This window comes from Cyrtonyx montezumae, unplaced genomic scaffold, assembly GCF_038088225.1.
Source record: "Cyrtonyx montezumae isolate F1298 unplaced genomic scaffold, pur_monq_1.0 scaffold_4, whole genome shotgun sequence".
Taxonomy (NCBI): domain Eukaryota; kingdom Metazoa; phylum Chordata; class Aves; order Galliformes; family Odontophoridae; genus Cyrtonyx; species Cyrtonyx montezumae.
Window position 1 is genome coordinate 3,096,143 of NW_027072045.1, and position 23,064 is coordinate 3,119,206.

General features: G+C 52.1%; 1 protein-coding gene across 1 annotated transcript; it reads left to right on the forward strand.

Annotated features, from left to right (window-relative positions):
• The first annotated feature begins 1,965 nt into the window (after positions 1 to 1,965).
• Positions 1,966 to 21,671, forward strand: FAM53B (family with sequence similarity 53 member B). Its single transcript, XM_065746982.1, has 4 exons — positions 1,966 to 2,146; positions 4,596 to 4,647; positions 10,210 to 10,937; positions 21,052 to 21,671. Exons 1-4 carry the CDS (start codon positions 2,078 to 2,080, stop codon positions 21,376 to 21,378), a joined length of 1,176 nt encoding a protein of 391 aa, XP_065603054.1. The 5' UTR covers positions 1,966 to 2,077; the 3' UTR covers positions 21,379 to 21,671.
• The last annotated feature ends 1,393 nt before the right edge of the window (positions 21,672 to 23,064 follow it).

Genomic DNA, 23,064 nt, shown 5'->3' on the forward strand with positions numbered 1-23,064 from the left:
GCAGGGCATTGCAGCGGGATGTTTTGTTTGGCCATGATGCAGTGATGTGGTGGCTGTCCCAGGGGGATGCAGTGGGCAGGGCACTGCCACCCAGTGGGGCAGGGAGCTGCTGCCCATGCTCCCCACCGTGCCTGGGTGTGCTTAGTGCTCTGCTGTGGCAGTATTAATCATTACCTTAGGGAAAGATAATTATTGGTGGAGAAATTGTAGCCTGTTAGTGAGAAAACGTGCTTAACTGCTTCCCGGCTGCTGGGACTGCTTGTTTGATCTGCATTTCCCCTTTGGCTGCTCACCAGTGGTGCCCTCTGAAGCACCATGAATCTGGAGTGGGAGAGCATCCTTGTCCCCATGTCCTAAGCAGGGACCAGTGAATGAGATGGCTGGAAATGGTTCAGAGGTGGTGCGACCCCTAGGGCTCGTGGCAGTGGGAGTGGGCTCTCTGCTCCCTGCTATGGGCCCCACGTAGGGCTGGTGTAGCAGATGGTGTTTCCTTGAGCAATATCAGCTCTGGTTTGGACATCCTCAAGGGCAGCCCTGTGGCTCAGCCGTGGTCGCTGATGGAGCTGAAATTGAAGGAAAAACATTCCTGGTGCCATTCCCAGTGATGCTGAGGAAGAGGAGCCTGCAGCACTGGGGTGCTGTGTGGTGCCACGTGCATGTCACCACGAGGGCTTTGCAGATCCTGCTGTGTATCACTGGAGGTTTAGGCAGCACTCTTGGGTTGGTTGTTGGGCTGCCCGGGGCTTTATGGTGAAGTTGTAGTAAATTGTACATTAGAAGGCATCCGATGGCTCAGAAGAAGCTGGAGTCAGTACCACGTGCCTTTTGGAACAGTAAATCTTTGGGAAATGTATTGATTCCCGATCCTGGCTTTGCACTCTGGCTGAACTTTGTCCTCACAAGACACAGTAGGTGATTTCTCTACCAGCCAGCTGGCCTCTAAATGAGCTACTCATAACTCCATCGCGACCTCTAATCCAAATAAACATGAAAAAGATTATTTGCAAGCTGGGAAAGAGAATCCTTATCAGTTTGTAATGAGGTTTAATACTTAGCAGCGTGTTCTCAAACATTGTCCTTAAGTACTGCAATTTGGTTTTGACTGCATGTTACAAGATAAGTGTTTCATGCTCTTCGGATCATGCAAATGGTGTTTTTGTTTGTTTGCCTTAATGGCAAGGCAACAAAATAGTGAAACAGGATTAGAGGGGCGATTTGGGAAAAACACTGATTTCTGTAATCAGATTTGAATTGCAATCTGTCTGCTTTTGCGTGGGGGTGGGTGCATGGGAGGGGATGCCAGGAGGTGAAGCAGGGTTGGGTAAGTGCTTGCAGTCCATGTGCCTCTGTGCACTCCTGCAACCTGAATGCAGCATTACTGCCTCAAATCCCTGAGGAAATACCCAGGGATCGGGAGGCATGGAGTGATGGTTTGTGGGCAGGGAGCCCTCTCCTTCCTCACAGGCCTCGTTTCTTGTCCAAAGGGCTCCTTGTGGTTCTTTAAGAACCGGGGAGTTACTGGAATGGCAGGGGACATCCAAAGGGATAATGATGCTGAAGTGGCTTTGTCTGTTCTTGGTAGGTTTGCAGGCAACAGGGTTTTCTCCAGGGCTGTACAGAGCCCTTGCTTCCAAGCCTCAGTGTCTGCATACTGAGATGGGCTGATGTGTTCCCTTTGTCAAAAAGCAGAATGCAGAGGGCTGTGTGTTTATCTGTCTGCAACACTCCTGTTCCTCCGGCACGCCTCGTGCACGCCGTGTGCTCCCAGCAGCAAGAGCTGCAGCACGAAACTCCTCCGAGCTAATCGGGTGCCCAGGAACGCCAGCAATGCTTAAGAGCCTAAAAGAAATACTCCTCGCCTAGCTCCTAGGGCAACCCTTGCACCCCGTGGGCAGGGAGAGCTCCTCAAACCTCACCTGACACCTCGTCCTCTTCCTTGTGCCCGCAGGGAGCTGCCGGCCCCGCTGCTCTCAGCCCTTTTGGGGGAAAATGCACTGAAACGGGAGCTTGGCCAGAGCATGGCTGACAGCAACCTTTGCCTGGACTCTGATGGACTCCAACGCAGGACTGCATTACCATGGTGATGATCTTAACCAAAACTCGGGAAAACAAAGGTGCTGACTCTGTAACATGCAGGACTGAGCTGGTAAGCATCGCGACGTTGCACTTAATGACTCCGCTGCCTCCATCGCTTTGCCGTGTGGCTTTAGGATGCTTTTTCACGCTGCGGGGTTAGATCTTGAGATGGGTTTCTCAGTGGTGCTCCACTGCTGGGCTCGTTAATATCCAAAGAGTGGGCGATGAGTAAGTGATGGGAGTGCTGTGGCTGCTGCATGTGTGCATTTCAGTGAGCACCCGATAGAATAAACAGAAAAATGAAGTCGATGCTGTGAATAACACGGGTTAGAAGTTGCTTTGCCCGGAGCGAACAGATGCTCGTCATTAGCAGGAGGATGAGCAAGTGGGGAGCAGGATTAAGTGGGAGATGGAGAGGTCGGGGCTGTGTTACCTAACAGTCCCGCTGGCAGCACGGAGGGATGCAAACCCAAACGCACCCAACGAGCAGGTAACAAAAAACTTGGGGCAGCAAATGGGAAATGATGCTGAAAGAGGCAGCGCTGTGGTGGGGGGGAGGGTGGCACGGAGCTGTCCTGTAACAGCCAGGGAGGGCTGCTGGGGTTTGCACCTCTGTCCTGCAGAACATTAGTGGTCACAGTCTGGAAAGGGACGGAAAGCTGTGCTGTGCAGGGAGCTGCAGATAAGGATGCTCAGGAAGCGTCTGGCAGGATCAGCCATACATGGGCATTTGGAGCGTGAAAGTGATGGGAATGCTCCATCACTGAGGATGGAGAGTTGTGTGGGCCAGCTTCCTGGGCTGGTAGAGCAGGCTGCTGAGCACCCCAGGGTGTGGGTGGAAGGAGAAGAGCAGCAGCTTGCACGTTGTGTGGGATGGGCTGCGTAGCCACACCACCAAACTTTGCCCTCCCTTGTTTGCTGAGTGCCTGCCGCAGTGCTGGTGCTGTGTCAACAGGGAGTAACCATTCTGGTTACACAGTTTGCATTGCCAGGTTGTTCCAGGCAGTTAAACTGAGGCAGATGTTCACGAGAGGTCTGATCCAGCAAAGTGAGCAGGAGTTGGCTTCATGGGAAGGTGCAGAGCTCAAAGGCAGTAAGTGTCTGAGCGGCAGGCACTGTCACCTGCTGGGGAGTGGTGGGCTCCCAGGCTGGATTGTATCCCAAGTGGTGTTAGGCTGAGATGGCAGTTAATACTCAATATGGGACATACATCATTTGGAGATGTCCCTCATCCTTATTTGCTGGCGTTCACTTTTGTCTCTGAACGAAGCCTGCTGCTCTGGGGTCTGGCATGCAGATGCATGCTGCTCTTCCTAGGGTTGTCCTGTGTCTGTGTTTGCTCTGCTTTGGCCACTCTTCAGGGACAGCTGCATGCTCTCCTCATCTCCTGATTCATTTTGCCTGCTTCTTAAATAAGATGGGGCCTGGCAGAGAGAGATCTCTTTACTTCACCTGAAAAAGCCAAACATACTCCAAAAAAATGTAACCTAACATTGATTCCCTTCTTCTCATCTGCACATCCCATCTGCGTTCAGTACCTGCAGCAATATGAAGTGGGGTCACTTTGTTGGATTGCCAGCAGCTGGTACAACGCTGTTTTTGTTATTACTATTAATATATTATTATTATGTGCAGCATTTAAAGGATGAATCAGGAGAGGGGGTGCAAACGCAGTAGCCTAATGCCAGATAAAACCACTATGGCAGTGCAGATGGGTGTGGAGCACATGCTGGTGCTGCTGAGATGAAGTAAAGCCTCGCTCAGATGGGTTGGAGCTGCCAGGACGTACGCTTCAGAAGGAGAATGTGGATGTTTTGTGGGATAACAAAAGGATGATCAGCATGAAAGTGTGTTTTTGCAGACATAGCTGAAATGGTGTGTGGCTCCAGATGACATATTGATTTATTGTATATAAAACTGTCCATGCCCATTTTTAGAAGTCTGATGATTTGTTGTACGCAGTGAAGAGGAAAATTCTTGGGAAAGAAAAAAAAAAGAGCATAAAAAGCCAACTGGGCTTATTTAGTGCCCATATAATGGCATTTTCCCCTATTTTTAGTGCATGTTGGCACCATCCAAGTGCAGAATCCTTGGGAAAAGTGCTGGGGTGCCTTAGAAACAGACTATATGTTTAGGCAAAACACAAAACTGCCCCTGTGTCTGGACGGGAGGCCTGCATGAGCTTGGAGGGGCTTCAGCCACTGCTGCTTCGCTACTGCCCAGCTCCTGGTTTACATTCTGCAGGGCACTGGGTCCTGCGGGCAGGGAGAACTGCAGGAGTGGTCATTTGCAAGCTCAGACCCTGACACTGACTCTCCACAGCATGTAGTTAACCTCAGTTTGGCTGAGGAAGGATGGAAGGTGGACGATGTGGAGGCTGGGAGATGAGGCCACACACTTGGCTGTCCCTGGCTGGTGCGGATGGGCTGCGGGTGCCTGAGCTGAGGATGCAGGCCGGGCACTTTGTAACGCACTGATCGAGTCTGCCAGAAGTGAATAGTTTTTCTGGTTGTTTTCAGCACACTCCAAAGATGAGTCAAGGACCTACCCTCTTCTCATGTGGCATTATGGGTAAGTAGCAAAAACTTCTGCCCGTATTTCTTTCATCTCCACTCCCAGGTCCTTGGTGATGTGCGGGAAGATGATGTCCTCACCTTCTGCACCTCTCCCAAAAACACTGCCCTGCAGAGCATGGGGTGCAGCCCACCCGTGCCCCGAGCCTTTGGGTTCAGTATCTCCCATCCCACAGCCCTGGTGTGGGAAGCCTCTGCACAGGTGTGGTTCACTGCCCCATGGTGCTGAGCGCATTGCTTGTCTCCTTCTCCATTGCTTTATGTGTATCTTTGAAGTTACTCATACAGTTGGGATTATAAGCATTTTGGCTCTGAGATTGTGTTTCTGTTTCTCACGTGTTTGAGTATCCATCCCACAGCTATAGCTCTTGACTGTTTGCATGATACGAGTGATAAATGTCAGTATTATAGCTAAAAATGTTCTTCTGTTTGGCACAGTGTGTACGGACACACCTCAGGCCATAACCAAAATATCATTTTTCCCTTTCACGATAGCATAAGCTGTTGTATATGATGTTTAATACCATTTATGGCAGAGCTTGCCACCAACTGTCATGCTGAACAGCCACTGAAATAGATGGGGTTTTGGTGCATCAGCACACGGTCCTGAAAAAACAATAATGCTGGAGGATGTGCCACTGTACAGTGCTCTTTGGGTTTTGAAATGGGGAGCCAGTCCCTAGGCGAAGTCTCAAATCCTAATTAAAATTGTAGGTCAAGTTTGAGCCAAGCTACTTGGTATGAAAGCCAATGCTTTGCAGACAAAGCAACTGCTCCTTTTCTTCATGGACACAACTCATTAGTGTTAGTGGGAGCTGAGCACATGCATTGAGAGGAGATATTTCCCAAGCTCTCCGATAGCTTGAGTTGTTTGCAGGAGGGGGAAAAGGTGGAAAATGTTTTGATTTTTTTTCAGGTGAAAGTCACAAGCTTGAAAGTCAAGAGTGGGCAGAAACAGTCCGTTCCTTTTCTCCTGCCTGTCAGAAATGAGTAAGGAACAAAGAAACCCAATCAGATGGTTTTGTTTTGTGCCATGGCACTGGCAGGCTCTTCCACAAATACGAAGAGTCTAAGCCTAATTGAAAATCAGCTTGGTGTTAATAGCTTTTACAAAGCTGTTTGCGTCTTCCTCGCGCTGCGCTGGTCTTCCTTGGCTGCCAAATTATCCTGTTTCCAAGGGAACCTAATCTCACCTCCTTGACCACAGCTTACCATGTAATTGTCTTTGTCATGCCCAGTCAAGAGGAGCGAGTTTCTGGTGTGTGAGAGAGCACTGTTTGGTTCGTGCTTAATTTTAGGCATCTTTCCTGAATGCTCTTCTTGATGTCTCCAGACTTGGGCCACGCTCACAAACCAACTCCGTGCTGAAGCATTTTAAATGAGTCGCAGGGTTAGGGTGGCACTGGATGGGCAACGAGTGGGTATTTCAGGCCAAGAGGGAATGCATGGAGGTGAATGAGTCCAGGAGGGTTGGAGCAGTGTCCCAAGCAGCGTCAGCACGGCCTCGTAGCATGTCCTGAGCAGAGCAAGGCCCGGGCACTGGGGCTTCTTACACATCAAGGTCACAACGAGAGCAGCACAGAGCACTCTGCTGATACCAGCCTGGGCAAAATGTCCTGAGAACCACTCTGAATGGGAAAAGAGCACACTGATGCCCACACCTTTTAAATGTCAGCATTTCATAAGGTATTGAAGTCTGGGAAGATCTGAAAATCAATTATAACTTTTAAAAAAAACCTGAATATATTAGTCAGCTTTATGAAAGACTTGATGTGTCAGCTGATGCAATATTTGATCCACTTCTCAAGGCGACCTAAATATTTAGATTTAGGTGTGGGACGATAGCAATATTACTAAAGAAGACTGTTGAGTTTATAGTTTTAGACATTGCATCTTTAATCTGTTTCCCAGCAAAGGGCTATTTGAAGAAACAAAAACCATTTCCTTTTTCCCTTCTCCTTGATGCGCCCTTAAAACACCTGGGAGTATAGGAATTGTCCTATGACCGGATAGAGGGTTTTTTTCCTTCTCTTCCCATGCATCCTCCACTGTGTACCCTGTGAAAGTGTTGTTGGCCGTGCTAGAGAAAGCAGCCAGCGTTCTAGAAAGTTTGGGCATTACTTTGGCTTGTTGCATTGCGAATTTTCGGTCTGTGGGTGGATGGCAGTGGAAGATTGGCACTATTTTAACAATGCCTTGGCTGTATCACCTGACTCCTGTCAATTCTCCTCTCTGAGTGTAAGAAGCACTTGGCATCTCAATCGGTAGCAGCAAGCAGTATGCTACTGCAGCCCACAAAGCCATTAAATTTGTTCCATGTTTAGGAATTATCTCTTGAACTTAAACAGAGTGCATTGGAAAATACGGGCCACCTTTCTGCGGTGCGTGGCAGCCAGAAGAGCAACATTCAGTGCAAAGAAGGGAATTGGATGTGCAACCAAAGGAAACGTTTGGGTTCGGATCCAAACGGAGTTTATGTGCCAAAAAGGAGGGGAAAAAAAAAGTTGATCAAAACCCATAATTACTTCACAAGTTGACGTAATAAATTATGTATGAATGTAAATTATTTCACAGGAAAAGAACGTAGGGGAAACTGGTGCGTTGTGTATGGGAAGGAGCCATACAAATATGACATGTTGCAGTAGTTAAAGAGGTGTCAGCATTTTGATTTGATGCCCTTCTTTGCGGTGAGGAGCATGGATGTTAAAATTTCCGTGCCCAGATCTCGGTGTAAGGGCTGTGGTGGTTGCTTTGGGGCTTACTGAAGCAAAAGCGTGGAGTGAGGGCTTTGTCCAAACGCATCGTGAGTGCTAACGCTTGGGAATTGGCAGAGAGCAGCGAGGTCACCTCTCAGCCTCCTTTTCTCCAGACTGAACAACTCAAATGTCTTCAGCATCAGTCTACATGCAGTTGTGGAACTCATGGAGAAGGGACCTGGCAAGACCTTGTGTGGCCTGTGCAAAATGTGGTGCTCGACACGTGGAAATCTGCTTATAGCAACCTGGATGCCTTCATCCGATGGGGCCTGGCTGTGCAAGGAATTTAGGGATGCTTTGAGGACGGCACCAGTCCTTGTGGGTTTGGAGCAATGCTTCTGAGAGCCTCATGAGCTGGACCTCTGGGCTTGTCTGATGTGGTAAAGGTTACCCAGGGAAAAAGATGGATGTTCGCAGTTCGGTGCCAGACACGTGCGTTTGTCAGAGGAAATGCCAGGGTTTTGCCCCAGAGGAAGTTTAGAAATAGATGGCAGCGTTTTAAACCTCACGTCTGATTGACTCCTCCTTGTTTCATCAATGAGAATGTTCAGCAAGGGGCTGGAAGCGTTTCGTTTTGCAGTTTGGAGTTAAAATCTGACAGGAAGAGGCTCGGGGTATTGTGTCTGAGGATGCTGGCTGCCGAGGAGGACCTGTTAAAGCAGGGGAAGAGCCCCGAGTGCCACGGCTACATCGTGCCTTGGTTGTCAATGCCCTTCCATCATTTCCTGATGGGCAGTGTTCTCCAGCAAAGCTATTTCTGAACTGAGGAGTTCTCGTGATGGATTTTGCCCTGGAACAAATTGCTGCCTCTGGGTAAACCAAGCTGAGGTTTGTAATTTAAGAAACTTAACACATGCTTAACCACAGCAGTATTAATGGTTCCACTGCAATTATTGTTATCAGCGTTCTCAAGATGTGAATCTTAGTCTTAAAAAGTTGAGCAGAAAAACAGACGTTTTTCCTCATAAGTGTCTCCCGAGTCTTTTAATGACACCCTCACCCTCAAGCAATCCCCATTTTCAGTTTGTTATTTCATTAGCATCACTTTGCATCAGGAAAAAAACCCACATGGGGGTTACTGCGGGGCTCTGGATGGGTGGTTTGTCCTGGGGGGCACCACATGCACAAGCATCTCCTGGATGGCAGCTGCCCTGCCAGAGCCCCAGCCTCCTCCAGCACGGGCTGAGCACAAAGGAAGAAAGCAAACAATAACCCAAAGTTGTTGCTTGGGATAACAGCATGCTTGCCATTTTCTTTGTGATTTTTTTTTAAGCCTTACAGCTGTTTGTGCAGAAGTAATGTCGAAAGAGGAAGGTATCCTGTATCCTCTTGAACAACCTTACTGAGGCCTTTTGTGAAACGTGACGTCTGGGCCTGGGGGTCGTGGCAGCTTGCCATAAAAAATTAGCTTCTATTTCTGTTTCTTTTGTCTGCTGACCTGACCCGAGAAATCTCTCTGCTGGCAGCATAATAAGGGGGGAAAATAATAAAGATCTAAACATAGATGTAATTGTTTAGCGAGGATTTCTCACTTTTCATCGTGCCTCTTGTAATGAGGACAGCAGCAGTTAAGGCATGGCGTGGAGCAGAGCAGGGCTGTGGGGCTGGGGCTGTCCCAGCAGCTGCTGGCAGGAGGAAATGGGGAAAGGAGCCTAGAGGGGCTTAGGGGCGTCAGGTCTGACCTCCCAGCTGGAAACCAGTGCTGGTAGGAAGCGGTCTGTACCACGGCATCGTTCCTGCCATCAGCCTGTACCTGCAGCTGCAGGCTGGGCACAGCTTTGAGTTCATTGCTCGGCTGCCTAACAACAACAAAAAAAAGAACCTAACCAACCCTAAAAAATACTGTACAATTTAGATATGATCACATGAAACTCTGCAGTGACGGTTAGCTAGCACGGTCTGCCTCCCAACAACAATAACAGTTACCAGAGAAGGTCTGTTGGGTGATGACTTTTTTCCATTGCAGCAGCCGATGGTGCAGCCCTACCATGGTTTTCCTGTTGAGCATCAGCGACGTGTTTGTACAGAGCCCTGCTGGCCCCAGCAGCCCGTGACAAGGAGCCCAGCCCTGACGGCCCTCCTTTCTTCTTTTATAGTCAGGGAACCACGTGTGTGAATGAGATTATCGTGCTTAATCCTCTTTTCACGTGGTCATCGCCGGGATCTCTGCATGCAGCTGCACCCCATTTGCAGTTTCCCCATGGCCCTGTGGATATTAGGAAAGATTTCCTATAAAGAGAGGTGAGGTACTGGCACAGGCTGTGTGGCCACTGTCCCTGGAGGTGTTCAGAGCTGCAGGGCTGTGGCTCTGAGGGATGTGGTCATTGGGCGTGATGGGGATGAGCAGAGCTTGGGCTTGGGGATCCTAAAGGTCTTTTCTGACCTTCATGATTCTCTGGTTCTGTGAAGTGGCTTTTGGCCCACTGCTGTACACATTTTGGATGCGGTTACAAACCATTCACTTTGGAGGCACAGGTTTCCCAGAGCTTTGCTTGGAGCCCCAAAGCTCATCCCATAGAACGATGCGCCTTCACACCACCCCCTGCAAGCTGCACTTTTGAAAGAGCAGTGCGAAATGTGCAGAACTGGTGGACACAGCAGCACAGGTGACAGGTGACTCTCTCTCCATCCATGCCACAGCAACCATTGTGCTGGCGGTTCGGAACCCCATCTTCCGAGGGTTAATTAATTGGTACTGAAAAACGTCCCATATGCTTCTCTTTGTTTATGCACGTGGAAAGCCAATCGCAGAATTAATGAACGCTAATGCCTGCGGCTGTGTGTTTTTATCATTTCCGAACCAGAAAATGACAGATGGAGAGACCTCAGCAGGAAATGTCCACTGCAGATCGAGCAGCCGGGCTCCAGCATCTGGGACTGCCTGGCCGACAAGGGCGAGGAGGGCACGCTGTGGCCGCGGGAAGCCACCAGCACCTGCTCGGTGACCAACCTCATCAAAGAGCTCAGCCTCAGCGACCCTCACGGCAACCCGTCGGCACCGCCCAGCAAGCGCCAGTGCCGCTCGCTGTCTTTTTCGGATGAAATGTCCAGCTGCAGGACATCGTGGAGACCCTTGGGCTCCAAGGTCTGGACGCCGGTCGAGAAGAGGCGGTGTTACAGCGGCGGGAGCGTCCAGCGCTACTCCAACGGCTCGGCCACCATGCAGAGGAGCTCCAGCTTCAGCCTGCCGTCCCGCTCCCACCCGCTGGCCTCGTCCTGCGAGCATCGCCCGGGCTGCCCGCCGAGAAGATCGGGGGCTGGAGGAGACACCTGGAGCCCCGAGGGCGGCCGGGCGGACATGCAGCGCTCCCTGTCCTGCTCTCACGACCGCTTCTCCTCCTCAGAGCCCGGCCCGCCTTCGGCCAGCAGCACTCCGGCCTCCACGCCGCAGCTGGGCCGCCGTGCCGCGGGTCTGTGCCGCAGCCGCTCGCAGCCCTGCGTCCTCAACGACAAGAAGGTGGGCGTCAAGCGGCGTAGGCCTCAGGACCTGCAGGAGCCGCGGCCCTCGCTGGACCTGGCCAAGATGACGCAGGTAAGGCACCGGGCACGGCCTCCCTCTCCCCTCCGCCACGTGCAGCAGGCGCGGGGCTTTGTAGCCATTGCACCTCCCCTGGAATCTTTGAAAATGCCCACGAAGCAATTGCTTATTCTTGCCCAAAGGCTCCTGGTGATTTTCTGCTCTTTCATGGCCAACATTTGCAAATGAAGGGCTGGGAAGGGGAGGGTGTCAGGTGGGGAGGCGCCATACGCCAACACATGCCCAGAGGAGGACCCACAAGAATCCAAGATGCACTTTTGGAGGTATACAAGTCCTGGTGCCTGCTGGCTGCAGTCCTGGGGCTGCACAAAGGCTTTGGAGCCCACCTGGAACCCTCTCCAGACCACGGGAAGCTGGGCTACAGGCTCCCACAGGCTGTGGTTGCGTTTGCTCATCCTGCAAGCACGGCTGCAAAAGTGAAACAAAAAAAGGAAACGGGCTGAGAAATGGGGGCAGCACAGACAAAGGGCTGTGGTTTTGAAGCAAATGAGATCCTAAAAGCAGCAGCATGTCACCGTAGCGAATGTGTTTGGTAATGGAATTGCCACAAAGAGGATGCTGATAGTGCCACAGCAGCTGTTTGGCCAGAGAGAGACTGCGAGAGGAGGAGAGGGGGAGCAGCTGTTCCCTTCCTGCAGGAGAAAACAGGGGAGATGCTCTTGCGTGGGCTCAGCCCACAGACCTCAGCTCAGAGTGAAGCTGAAGGGCTTTCTGAGCTCAGAGCAGAGGATGTCGTGGGTGTTCCTGGGTGGTCGCAGCACCTCACACAGCAGCACAGACCCTGTCCCTGTGCCGTGCTTCGTGCATGAGATAATCCGTACCAGGAGGGATGGCTCGTGCTGTGTACAGTAAAGGAGGGGAGCATGCAGGCAGCAGAGCTGCAGTGGTGTGCGGGGAGCAGCCCTTGGTGCAGTGGTGAGCATCTTTGCTCGTCCTGCCCCAAAGCCATCCCTCCTCCATCGAGCCTCCTGTGCTGCTCATGTGGGATTTGGCCTTTGTCCAATAGTGCCCTGTGTGCACACATTTCCCTTGCAGTGGATGTGCCTGAAGTTGCTGGATTCCAACTGCAGAGTTAACGCATTGAATTATGCTGGAGGCCTCAGGGCAGAGCAAGGTTCTCCATTGGGTCCAACCAAGGTGGATGTTGGTCAGATGGGAGCTAAAGCAGTGAAGGCTTTGTGTAGGGAGACTCCAGCTGAGCCTGCAGAGCTTCTCTTTCCCTCTGGACACCAAGCCTGGGCACGTATATAATTTGGATAGCCTTGGCTTTGGACACAAGGGAGCACCCGAAGAATGACAAAAATCAGATCACTCATGGCTGAATGCAGCTCAGTTCCTTGAAAACCTCAGGCATAAGGAGTAGCCGTGTTTTTCCTGGCTCCTGTACTCCACCTCAAAACATCCTCCAAGCCAGGGAAGCACTGCCTGCACGACCTGCATTACGCAGCTGCCCTCCAGCTCCAGTTCTCAGGAGCACAGCTGCCAGGGCAGCGATGCCATCAAGGAAGGAAGCCCCTGTGCTGGTGGCACCTCCTCCCTGCCCTCCAGTGCCAGCTCTGTGGCCAGGCTGCTGCTGCTGGCTGCCTGCTGTGCGTTGCTAGCACAAACAAACAGCACGGCCATCACCAAGGAACCCAAGGAGCTGGCTCTGTGCTTCTCCTTGTGGAGCAGGCCTGAGCCATGCAGGGTTTGCTGCTTGAGTTTGAGGAAGCAGAGCTGCACGAGTTGCAAAAGCAAACTGGGGAAAAAGCAGTGCTGGGGGCTGTGCATGGGATGGGGTTTTCCTCGGTGCTCAGTTGGGGTATGGAAAGGTTTTCACTCAAAAGCCGTCTCCACGTGGGAGGACTGGCATGGAGCAAGATGAGGCAGGTTACGGTGAGCATTCTTGCCCTTGGTGGGGCTGCATTTCAGGGTGTGGGGCACCGTATTGGAGCCCTCATCGAGAAGGGAAAGCCACAAAAACCAACTGGTTCCTCTCGGGCAGTGGGAGACACTGTGGTCAGCGTGCTCGAGAAAGCCACGCAGATTTGGGTGTTGGGATCGATGTTCCCCTAGGCAGCTTTTAGTGACTCTGTGATTTGAAGATCAGGGGTCCACACTGCTGCACGTTTCCTCTTCTGTGGCCTTAGAGGAGGTAGAAAGGGCTTCAAGGCATTCATTTCACAGCTGGGGAAACTGAGTCGCACCGGCAGAGCTGGGGACCCAGCCTGGCTCCCGGATCAGCACGTGGCTCTGGAAGCAGATCAGTTAATTCTTTCCTCGTGCTGCTAACCACACACATTTATAGGCCATAAACCCGGCACCATTATTGAAATAAGAATAATTTGAGCTGAAATAAATGTTTTCTTCATACCAAGAGGGATACTTGGGCCAGACAGGAGGCGTTGAGGCAGGAGGGGAGCAAGCTGCTCCTGGAAGCAATTACATGGCCACATAGCTGGGCTAATTAAGAAAGGGATCTAAATGTTAAAGTTCTTCTGGGAGGGAAAACGCTTGGAAAAACATTGCCTTTAATTCCTCAAAGCCCTCGTTGCCTGTTTTTGTCTCTTCTTAATGGGTTCTCCTTAGAGAGGAGAGGTGGACCCACATCGCTCACGTACATGCAGGAGATGGATGATGCCCTGGGCTCTCAGCTCCCTCTGGGTGGGCAGGATTTGGGCACCACGCTCTGCAGAGCTGCTCAGCAGCACAGACGTTGATTCAGGCTGTGCTGTTTGACTCATCCCTGAAACGCCGAGCCAGGGGCCGGCCCCGGTGTTTCCGTATGTGCTGAGCAGATTGCTTTCCTTCACACAGGCTCTGAGAGCTGCAAGGGAGACAAAACACGTCTGTCGCAGCCATGGCGGCGGCCCTGGATCAGCATCTGAAATCATCCTTGGTGATGGCAGGATGGGTCCTTGCTATCTCTTGCCCGTTCTGCTTCCTGCTTTGTAAGATGTTGATACGGCTGTTAACTACGAGATGTGAATTTGTGCTAGCACATTTCCAAACGCAGCTATCCTTTTTACAGTCGGTGGTGGTTGGTTTTGATTTGTTTTTTTCCCCCCCTCCCACAAGGGAAACGTTTATATATGCATTTGTTCAGCTCTCCCTACAGCGTGCAGCCCTAGCCTGGGAGGGAGGGTGGCCCCATGTCCAAGGCAGCGTGATATGAAAAGATGGACACCTTCCTGCCACATGCCTTGACACCTCTGTGACAACTGTCACATGTGATAACAGAGCTGTTCCCGGAGGGGGCTCGGGGGAAACCTGACTGCTCTCTACATCTCCTTGAAAGGAGACTGTGGCAAAGCAGGGGTGGGAAAGACCTCACTCCTGAAGCTGCTTGTCCTGGTGGGGTGCTGGTGTGTTTGTGCCATGTACAATGGGACTATTCACAGCGCTCGCTGGCTCTGCAGACACACGCTGCCATTCATGGGGTGACTTCACCCTTCTCCAAGCACCACGTGCTTTTGCAGGATGGAGACATTGGCACCCGTACTCACCAGAGGGTCCTTTTGAAAACGTGGTCAGGCAGTTCTTAGAAGTTTTCAATATTAAAATCAGCTTTAGCCGGAGCTGGAAGTTCAGGTTGGTGATGGGTGGGAGTCTCACCCATCAGGGAAGCTGTCCCCTGCCCTGTTTCCTCTCCAAACCACTGAATGCACATATCTGTGAGGATCAGTAGGTGAAGGAGCTCACGTGCTCTTAAAGCCAGTGTAAATAGCTTAGAGATATTTCAGGCTGGTCTTAACACTGAGAGGGGAGAAGTTTTAAACTGTAGGATGAGGGAAACTGTTCTGCCCTCTCCTATCTGCCCACCCAAGTCTTTCCTGGAGGGGTAAAGCTCTCTAAATTACCACGTAAGGCTTTCTGTTCGAACTGCAGCAGCTTTTCTTTGGGTGGGATGGGCAGCACTGACGTCAGGCCACCTCAGCACCCACTCTGAGGAGTAGCAAATATTGCCCAAAGGTATGAAGAAGGGTGAAAACCTGGAGGTCTGGAATTCCAGTCGTGTCCCAGGAAGCAGTTTGATGTTGATGTAACTTCTGAGAGAAGTTCCAGCTTCCAAGCCCTAGTGTTTTTTAAATAAACACAAATGAGAGACTGGAAAGGTCAGTTTGTGGCTTGGTGGGAAAACACATTGAAACTGAGCGTTGGTTTGGGATCAGATGACGTGGCTTGGAGGGGCAGAGACCTCAGAGACCAGCTGGGCTTGGCTTTGTCAAGCTGTTGTACATGCAGCACAGGTGGTTTTGAAGTTACAGCATTGGACTGGACCCCAAACACATCAGTGCCATCCCTGCCTTCTCTACAAATGCCCTTAAGAGTTTCTGTGCCATAGAAACGTGGAGATGTAGCACCAAAGAACACAGCCAATGGGCATGGTGTGGTGGGTTAGGGATCTCAGAGGTCTTTTCCAGCATTAACCGTTCCATGAGTCCTAGCATAAGAAGTACAGCTTGGTGGTGATTATTTTGGGCAGTATGTTGGTCTGCTCAGGAGATGCTTGGAGGAGGTGGTTTGTTATCAGGCTCTATTTTAAGGGCACAGCAGAGGCTTTAGTAGTAGTAACGTGTAACACAATTCCATATGCTGTTTTGATTTTACACTCGAAATAATCCCATCTGCTTCAATTACAGATTGGTGACTCACCAGACAAAACTAGCAGAGAGTGAATCCTGCCATGGGAGCAGGCAGTACCCAGGGACACATGCATCCCTACCATTAAAGTGGGGTTGTAGCACAGGGATCTGTGAGCTCAGCTGGGCTCTTCACACAGCACCCTGAGCTGAGCAGGGCCCCGGGGGTCCTGGCAGTGCTGGGGCTGTGCCCACTGCCCTGTGCAGCCCAGCTCTGTCCCTGCAGGGCCAGGCATTGTGCCTTTCTTTGCGTTCACATGAGAGGATGGGGCTGGAAACACAAACAGAGCTTCACAGTGTCTGTCCAGAGCAGACAAAATCCAATTGTGTCCCAAATGCCCGCATCTGATGCATCACATGCCTGGTTTAACCCCTGCTATCCAAGCTTGCACTGTACACAAACCTTACAGAGTTCATGCAGCACAGTGCCTTGGCCCTGGGCCCAGTTGAATCTTTCTGGAGACCTCCACATTCAGAACGGGAGCCTCACAGCACCTACAGAGGATGGTGCTGACCTCAGGTCCCCTCACTTCACTGAGCCCTGCTTGGTGTGTACCCTGCAGCGCTATAATGTAATGGAAAGTACAGCAATAAGAGCAGGATGGTGAAGTCTTCAGCTACACCAGTCAGAAACAAGCCCAAATTCAACAGCAGGAGATGCAGAAACAAAAGGGGGGGGGGGGGAGAAGGGACACCCACTTACCTTCGTAAGACCTCAGGTACACAGGGATCTCCAACAAGATCTCCTCACTTCCACTGCCAGCCCTGAAATGAGGGCTGGGAAGGGGTGGATCCTGGCTCCAGCCCTTCCATCACTGGGGTACATTGCATGCAGCTGAGCTCCCCTGGGTTGGCCCTGCCTTCCCACCAGGTGCTTAATCACTGCTTCAGGCCATGAGTTGGTATTTCTGCTACTGACCCACCTGAACTTCTGTTTGCTGAACTCTTTGCAGCAGAGAGATTGCAAAACAAAAAACAAAACAAAACAAACAAGCAAAAAAAAAAAAAACCACTTTAGTAATGGGGTCTGCAAAGGTGCAAAAGAAAAGGAAGGTCCTACAGCTGGGGAGGTCACCATCTCTGCACTTATTTGAAGCTCCTTGCTGCCTTGCCGTGAGGACCAGGCCACTGCTGGACTCCTGATGCTCTGACAGACTCAGTGACAGTGGCCTAAAGCAATTGCTTATGATGTTTGAAAAGAAAAACACCAAAAAAACCCAGCCCTGCTTCTGGGCTCACCTGTCCTTTCCTCATTTCTGATGAATGATGCGGTGATGGGATTTGCAAACAGCAGCCAGGTTCCTCTCCTGTGTCCCCGGGAGAAGCTTTGTTCATCATGTCTTGCAGCAGGGGCTGCTGACAGTGCTCAGGGATGAGGTGTGGGGCTGGCAGAGCAGGACAACACGAAAGAGGAGCTGGGGCTGCAGCCGAGCCCTGCACAGCTGTCACGATGGCACAGTGGCAGCGGCCTCATGGGTAACAGTCAGAGCAGTTCCAAGGGAATCTCCTTCCTGAAAAACTCTCCAAAAGCACTGCAGAAAAGAGAGCTAAATAAAGCAGGAGGGCAGCTCACTTTTCTTTGCAAGAGAACTCACCCCAAAATAGTGATTGCGTCGACAAAGCAGCACGTGCTTCTCCTGCAGGGCCTGGCACCGTGCTGCCGGGGCAGCCAGCGGTGACAGTAAGGTGCCACCTGCACATGGTGTGCTGGCAGAACAGATGAGTGCCACCATAGGTGCTGTCCCCAGTGAAGGCATCCCTGTGTCCCAGCCAGGCTGTGCTTCGTGATGGTCTCCATGGCTCCAGCCAGGGGAAGGAATCCTGGTCAGTTTTGCTCCATTGCACTGATGCTTTGGCAAACGCAGCCTCAGTGGTACGTGACTGTGCAAAATATAGTATTGGACAAAGCCGTGTTGACTCATGTGGAAAATGTTCTGCTTTCTCAAACCGTTTTCCACAGCTTCCTTTTATGCAAGCGAGGGCCTGGGCAGCTCGCTGTTTGCTGCTGCTCACATCTACCCTGTGGCCACAGGACCCCTGCTGGCACATCCTGCCCTGCACCCACCCCAGTGCAGAGCCAGGAAGGTCGTGGGGAGATGGAGGCTGGTTTTAAAGAGAGGAAGCCAGGTGATACCTTGGGTGCTTGCAGTCACCTGCCTTCCTCTGGCTTCAGTGGGGATGGATCGAGGCACGGCGCAGCCTCAGGGTTCCTGCCATGTGGAGGAGAAGCTGGAGGGGCTGTGTGGAAAAGCCACGGGGTGGGTGAGCCCTGGGCAGCATCACCACTCTGATCCTACGTGTGGCTGTGGTCATCCCCCCTGGATTTCATGATTATACACCTCTAGCACTTCCCAGGGGCTCTGCAGCACCAGCAGCATGTGAAATCACACAGAATCAAGAAACCACAGAGTGGTTGGGTGGGAAGGGATCTTAAAGCCCACTCAGTTCCAACCCACAGTCAAAAAGAGAGTCACTGTAACAGAGCAAGCGATGCAGCTGGGCGGAAAACAAAGGGAGACAATCTGGCATCCAGAGCCATCCCTACAGGGGAAAACCTCTCTTGGGGCAGTTACAACACGCACAAAGTGTCTGATTATTTCACATTGCTCTGTGTTGTGGACATGGGAGCACCTCGAGCCCCCAGAGGCTGCCATGGATGGAGGTGGGCTCACAAAGTCCTGGTGCTGCCTGCAGTGCAGCTGGAATTTCAGCTTTGCGTCCTCAAGGACGGCTGTTGGTTCTTCTTGTAGGTTTGTTTTCCAGCATCTCCTTGACTCCAACCCAGATAAGTATCTGGCCGGAGGGGCTTGAGGGATAAACAAGGCTATAATAGAGCGGCAGAGCTTTGCAGGCTGCCGTTGCGTTTTGTACCGGTTTGCTTTGAAGCTGGCATACGTGGTTGCTTGTGGTTTCGGTAATGAGCACTGAACTCCCTCCAGCTGGCTCTCCTGGGCCTGTTTGAGCACACGAGGAGCTGGGTGCCTCCAAGCAGACTCATTGCTGGGGAACGAAGCAGATCTCTCGGCTCAGTAACGTCCGAGGGATGGCCGGCTCCTTGCAATGGAAACTCGCTTCTGCTCTTTCCTCTTGCCCCGCTGGCCATCCCATGCTGGAGCTCTGCCCACCACCAGCTCAATGCCTCGATAGATACACTGAAAAAAAAAATACAGTGGATGGGTTTGAGCTCCCTGACACACAACGGCCTGTAGCCCAGCTCCGGGCGTACGGAGCTGTTTGCATTTCATCCACCTATAACTGCCCGCTGTGTTTTTTTTCCTCCGGTGTTTTGGCCGTTCTTCCCCCGACACTTCATCCATCACCAGGAGCTCTCTCTGGCGCGGGCGGTGCTGGTGCAGCCCCGATGGCAGGGTTGGTTTTGAAGGCTGGGCTTGGCAGGGCTCAGCCCCTCGAGGAGGCAGATGGCAGCTCTCCATGAAGAGGAGATCAGCCTAGGAGTTGGAGAGGAACTGGTTGAGTACTGAACCCGAGCGCTGTGCATATTCCCGATCTGAACTGAGGCAGGAAACCCATTTCTCAGTCTGAAGCAGTGGATGTTCTCTTTGGCAGCACGAGCACGGGACGTGCAGCGCTCTGCCATCCTGCGAATCAAAGCAGCAGACAGCAATCAAGGCTGTGGGTGAAGGTACCTCACAGCAACCTCACAGCTCCCTTCTCAGCTCGGGTAGTCTGCAGCATTCAGGAGAAACTGGAGTGCAGTGTGCTAATGGGAGGTGATGACAGCTCACTGGGTAGGGCCGGGATCGCTGACAGCTCGTAGCGTTGCACCTTCACCAGGAAAACTGCAGCAGTAACCTGGCAGGGTGGAAAAAAAGGTGTTTGTGCAAAAGCGTTTCGCCACGGGGATCACGGTCGTGCTAATATTTACTCTAGCACATGCACCGGGATCTCCTTATTTGAGGGAGATGTGTTTCGGGGAAAAACTCACAGTCGCTTATTTTATGAGGGGAAGAGTGTTAGGAAGAAATGTTCCCGAGGAATTTCTCCAGCTTTCTCACTGCTGGGGCTGCCAGCATTCAGCCTGGGCACGCAGGCAGCAGGAGGGGAGGGAGGGAAAGCCTATGGAAACTTGCACCAAAACCTATGGCTAAGGTTAAATGTGCGGGGTGAGTCCCTTTCCTGCAGCTCCCTTCCCCCCAGATCCCCTGTAAACCCTGGAGCAGAGAATTCAAGTGACTGCAGGAGCAGGTGGGGCCGTTGCTGGTTGGCCTGTTGTCTTTGGTGGTCGGTGGGATGGCATTTGCTTTGGGTTGTTTCTTGGAACCTTCAGCTCCGGATGAGGAGCACTGTGGAGCATCCCTACGCAGTCTGAGCTGTGCCATAAGGTCTTAGCTGTGGTGGCTGGCGGGTGACAGCAGATTCCAGCTTTGTGGTTCATTTCAAGTGGTCAAGAACTTATTCGTGCTTGTTGACAGCTTTTCAGGTGCTTTCCTTAACATCTCATTTTCTTCCTCTCCCTGAGGGGTTGCTTTGCAAGCTCCTTGGGCATCTGGACTGCTGCAGAAGCCAAACTTCCTCTTCTGGTCAGGTGTTAGCAGGCAGCTTTGGGCGAGGCTCATAGGAGTCCTGAGGTTGCCCAGGATGGAGGAGAAGCTCTGCATGGTGCTGACACCAGGAGGGCTTGCACCTTGCTCTAAGCTGCTCTCTTTGGCCAATACAGAGGACCTTGATGCTCCATTTTTGTTGCATTCATGTCTCTTCTCTGAGTTGTGTCCAAGCTTGGAAACAAATGGAAATAAACATTCCTCAAGGGCCAGGGCTTTGTTTGTGAAAGGGATTTGTTCTTCTGAGAGCACTGTTGACTTTCAGGAGACGTAGGCTTTCAAGTGCCTAAATCGCTTTTGGAAACACACTTGCAAATTCTTCTAAGGTACTTAGAAAATATTTCTCATGTGTCCTCAGGCCTCCTGCAAGTTTGTTGGTAATTACACGTTGTCCATTAACCACAGCTTGCAGATCTCTACTTGAAGCTGCTGTGTGCCCAGCCCCTGCAAGGCAGAGCACACAGAAAGGCACAGGTTGTATTAAAAACAGGGAAGGGACGAGCAGGGGCCGGGTACCCATGATGTGCTCTGGGATGGGTGAGGGCCACAAATGGCACTGGTGCACGGGAGCAACCATTGTCTTCATAGAATTCTTTGAGTTGGGAGGGACCTTTCAGGGTCATCTAGTCCATCTGCTCCTCTGCAATGGCTTCTTGTGCCACAGTGCTTCACTAGCACAGCACCTGTTGAGTGGTTGGAGTGCAAAGTAGCTGAGATTTCAACCTAAGCTGAAGCCTTCATCTTCGGGTTGGCCCAGGCTCTCAAGTGAAAGCCATGGGAACAACAGCACAGCATTTTTTGACTTCCAGAAGGAGCGCAAAACGCCCAAGGAGCCGACCACGGAAAGTCAGAAAGTGATTCTCGTTGGTCCTTTGCATCCCACGCCCCTCTCAGCCCTTCTCTCCCCTTCCTTTCCTTCCGCAGAACCGCCAGACCTTCAACAGCCTTAGCAGCCTTAGCACCGCAGCAGAGGACAGCGCCCAGCGGCTCCCCAGCACCCGGCCATGGACCGCAGCACCCTGCTCCCCGGAGGTGATGCCGGGCAGGACCCCCGCCTGCACCCCAGTGCCAGAGCCACGCGCGCGGGGCGAGGAGCGCGGGGCGAGCCGGGACGACCTGTCCTGCGAGGAGTCCGATGAGGGTGGCACGAAGGAGGAGGACGGGACCCCGTGGCGGGGCAGCGGGGCTGGCACCGAGAGCCCCTTCCATCTGGATGGAGAAATAGACATTGAGCAGATTGAAAACAACTGAGGACGCAGGGCCTGGCGTGCCGGGGTCTGGGGCTTGCAGTGGGGAAGGGTCCCCTGGGGGTCAGCGCGGGTTGTGCCGCGCTGCCGGCGTCCCCCTGCCAGCTGGAGGGGACGAAGCAGCTTTGCCAAAACTTCATCAGGTATTTAGAGCAATTTTGTGTGCTTGTGCGTGCGTGTGCGTGTGTGCGTGTGCGTGTGTACATCTCGAAATTCTTTGTAACTACTGTAGCCAGATATCAGCTAGTTTGGGAAAACCGCCTGTCAGACCTTGGAGACCGGAGGGATGGGGATCTCCAAACATCAGCAGGAAAACAGCAACTGCAAATGTAGGATCGTGCCTGATGGATCCAGCCACGGCTTCCAGATCACACATGTGGTTGTTTGGGAAGCAAAAGGAAAAAAAAAAACACAACGAAACACCCCCGGGGAGGACTGGAAAACTGGGGGAAGAAAGTCAGCTGAGATTCAGTGCTGTGGCGAGGCCGGGCTGCTGGTGGGGCAGCCACCATGCCCACAGCCCCCTCCAGTCCTCCTGCCCCTGGCGGTGCCATCGGAAGGGAGCCACGTTTTTTGCTGAAATTGACTGATGGTAAGGGCTGGATTTTTTTTTATACGTATTTTTAATTTTCCTGATGAGGACCCAGCAGCGCTCGGCCCCTCGCCGGCCGTCACGTGGCCGCCACACTCTTCTTGCTCTGGCTGTGAAGTGGGTCCCTGTCCAACGCCATAGGATTACTTGACAAAAGTAAGCTGTCCAAACGCTGAAAATTCAGGTAGCAGCACTGAAAGCTTTTCTTCTCGCTGTGCCTTGGTAAAGCACAGGTAAGGCAGCGACCGTTAGGTCTGTACGAGATACGCTCCTCGATGAAATAAGCTGTCCACTTGCTAACAGGTTTAGAAGGAGACATCCTTATTTGTTATTTGTTTTTCCTCCCCTTATTCTTTCTTCTGTTTTCATCTCCTGGAAAGCTGTAGGCGCGGCTTCCAGCATCTTCTGCAGGTTCCTTGGGGTTATTTCCCAAGCTCTGCAAAAGCACAAAGGGAATATGAAGTGGTAGATCCCCGTGGGTCCCAACCTCCTTATCAGGGGTCTGAGTCTGCAATCCAGAGGAGGCTGAGAGCGGCGGGCGCAGGTTTGCTGATCCCTGCTGTTATGTTACTGCACTTTTTCCCACGGGATTTTGGGTGCTCCCCCATCCCATCTGCTCGTAGCTTTACGCCTGCTTGTGGCTGTGGTCATCTCAGCTCCCCGCAGAGCGGCGTCGGGGCATTCTCCTTTTGGGGAATCCTCTGGCTCTCTTCAAGTGTCTCTCGACGATGCGTTGTTGAAAACAACCCACCCTGGCTGCACTCCCCCGTGGGAGTCCCACAGCCCGGAGCTGGGTATGGCTGTACATGTCCCAAGCCATTTGGGATGTGATGTCTGCTGGCCCGCATCCCCAGGAGCAACGCAACTACACTTTGGCTTTGAGTCTTCCTGATGTCCCAAAGCCCCCTGATAGCCCCAGGCTCCCGCAGAGCTCAGGGCACGCTCGCCTATGCACACATGGGGCTGTAACCACAAGGGCTCTCTTCTCCCTCCAAGGGCTGCTACCTAGGACATGCTCACCCCATGCAGTAGGACGGTGGCCAAGCGGCCGCCGGCTGTACCCGACACAGATGTAGCATACAGTTTACATACAGCACA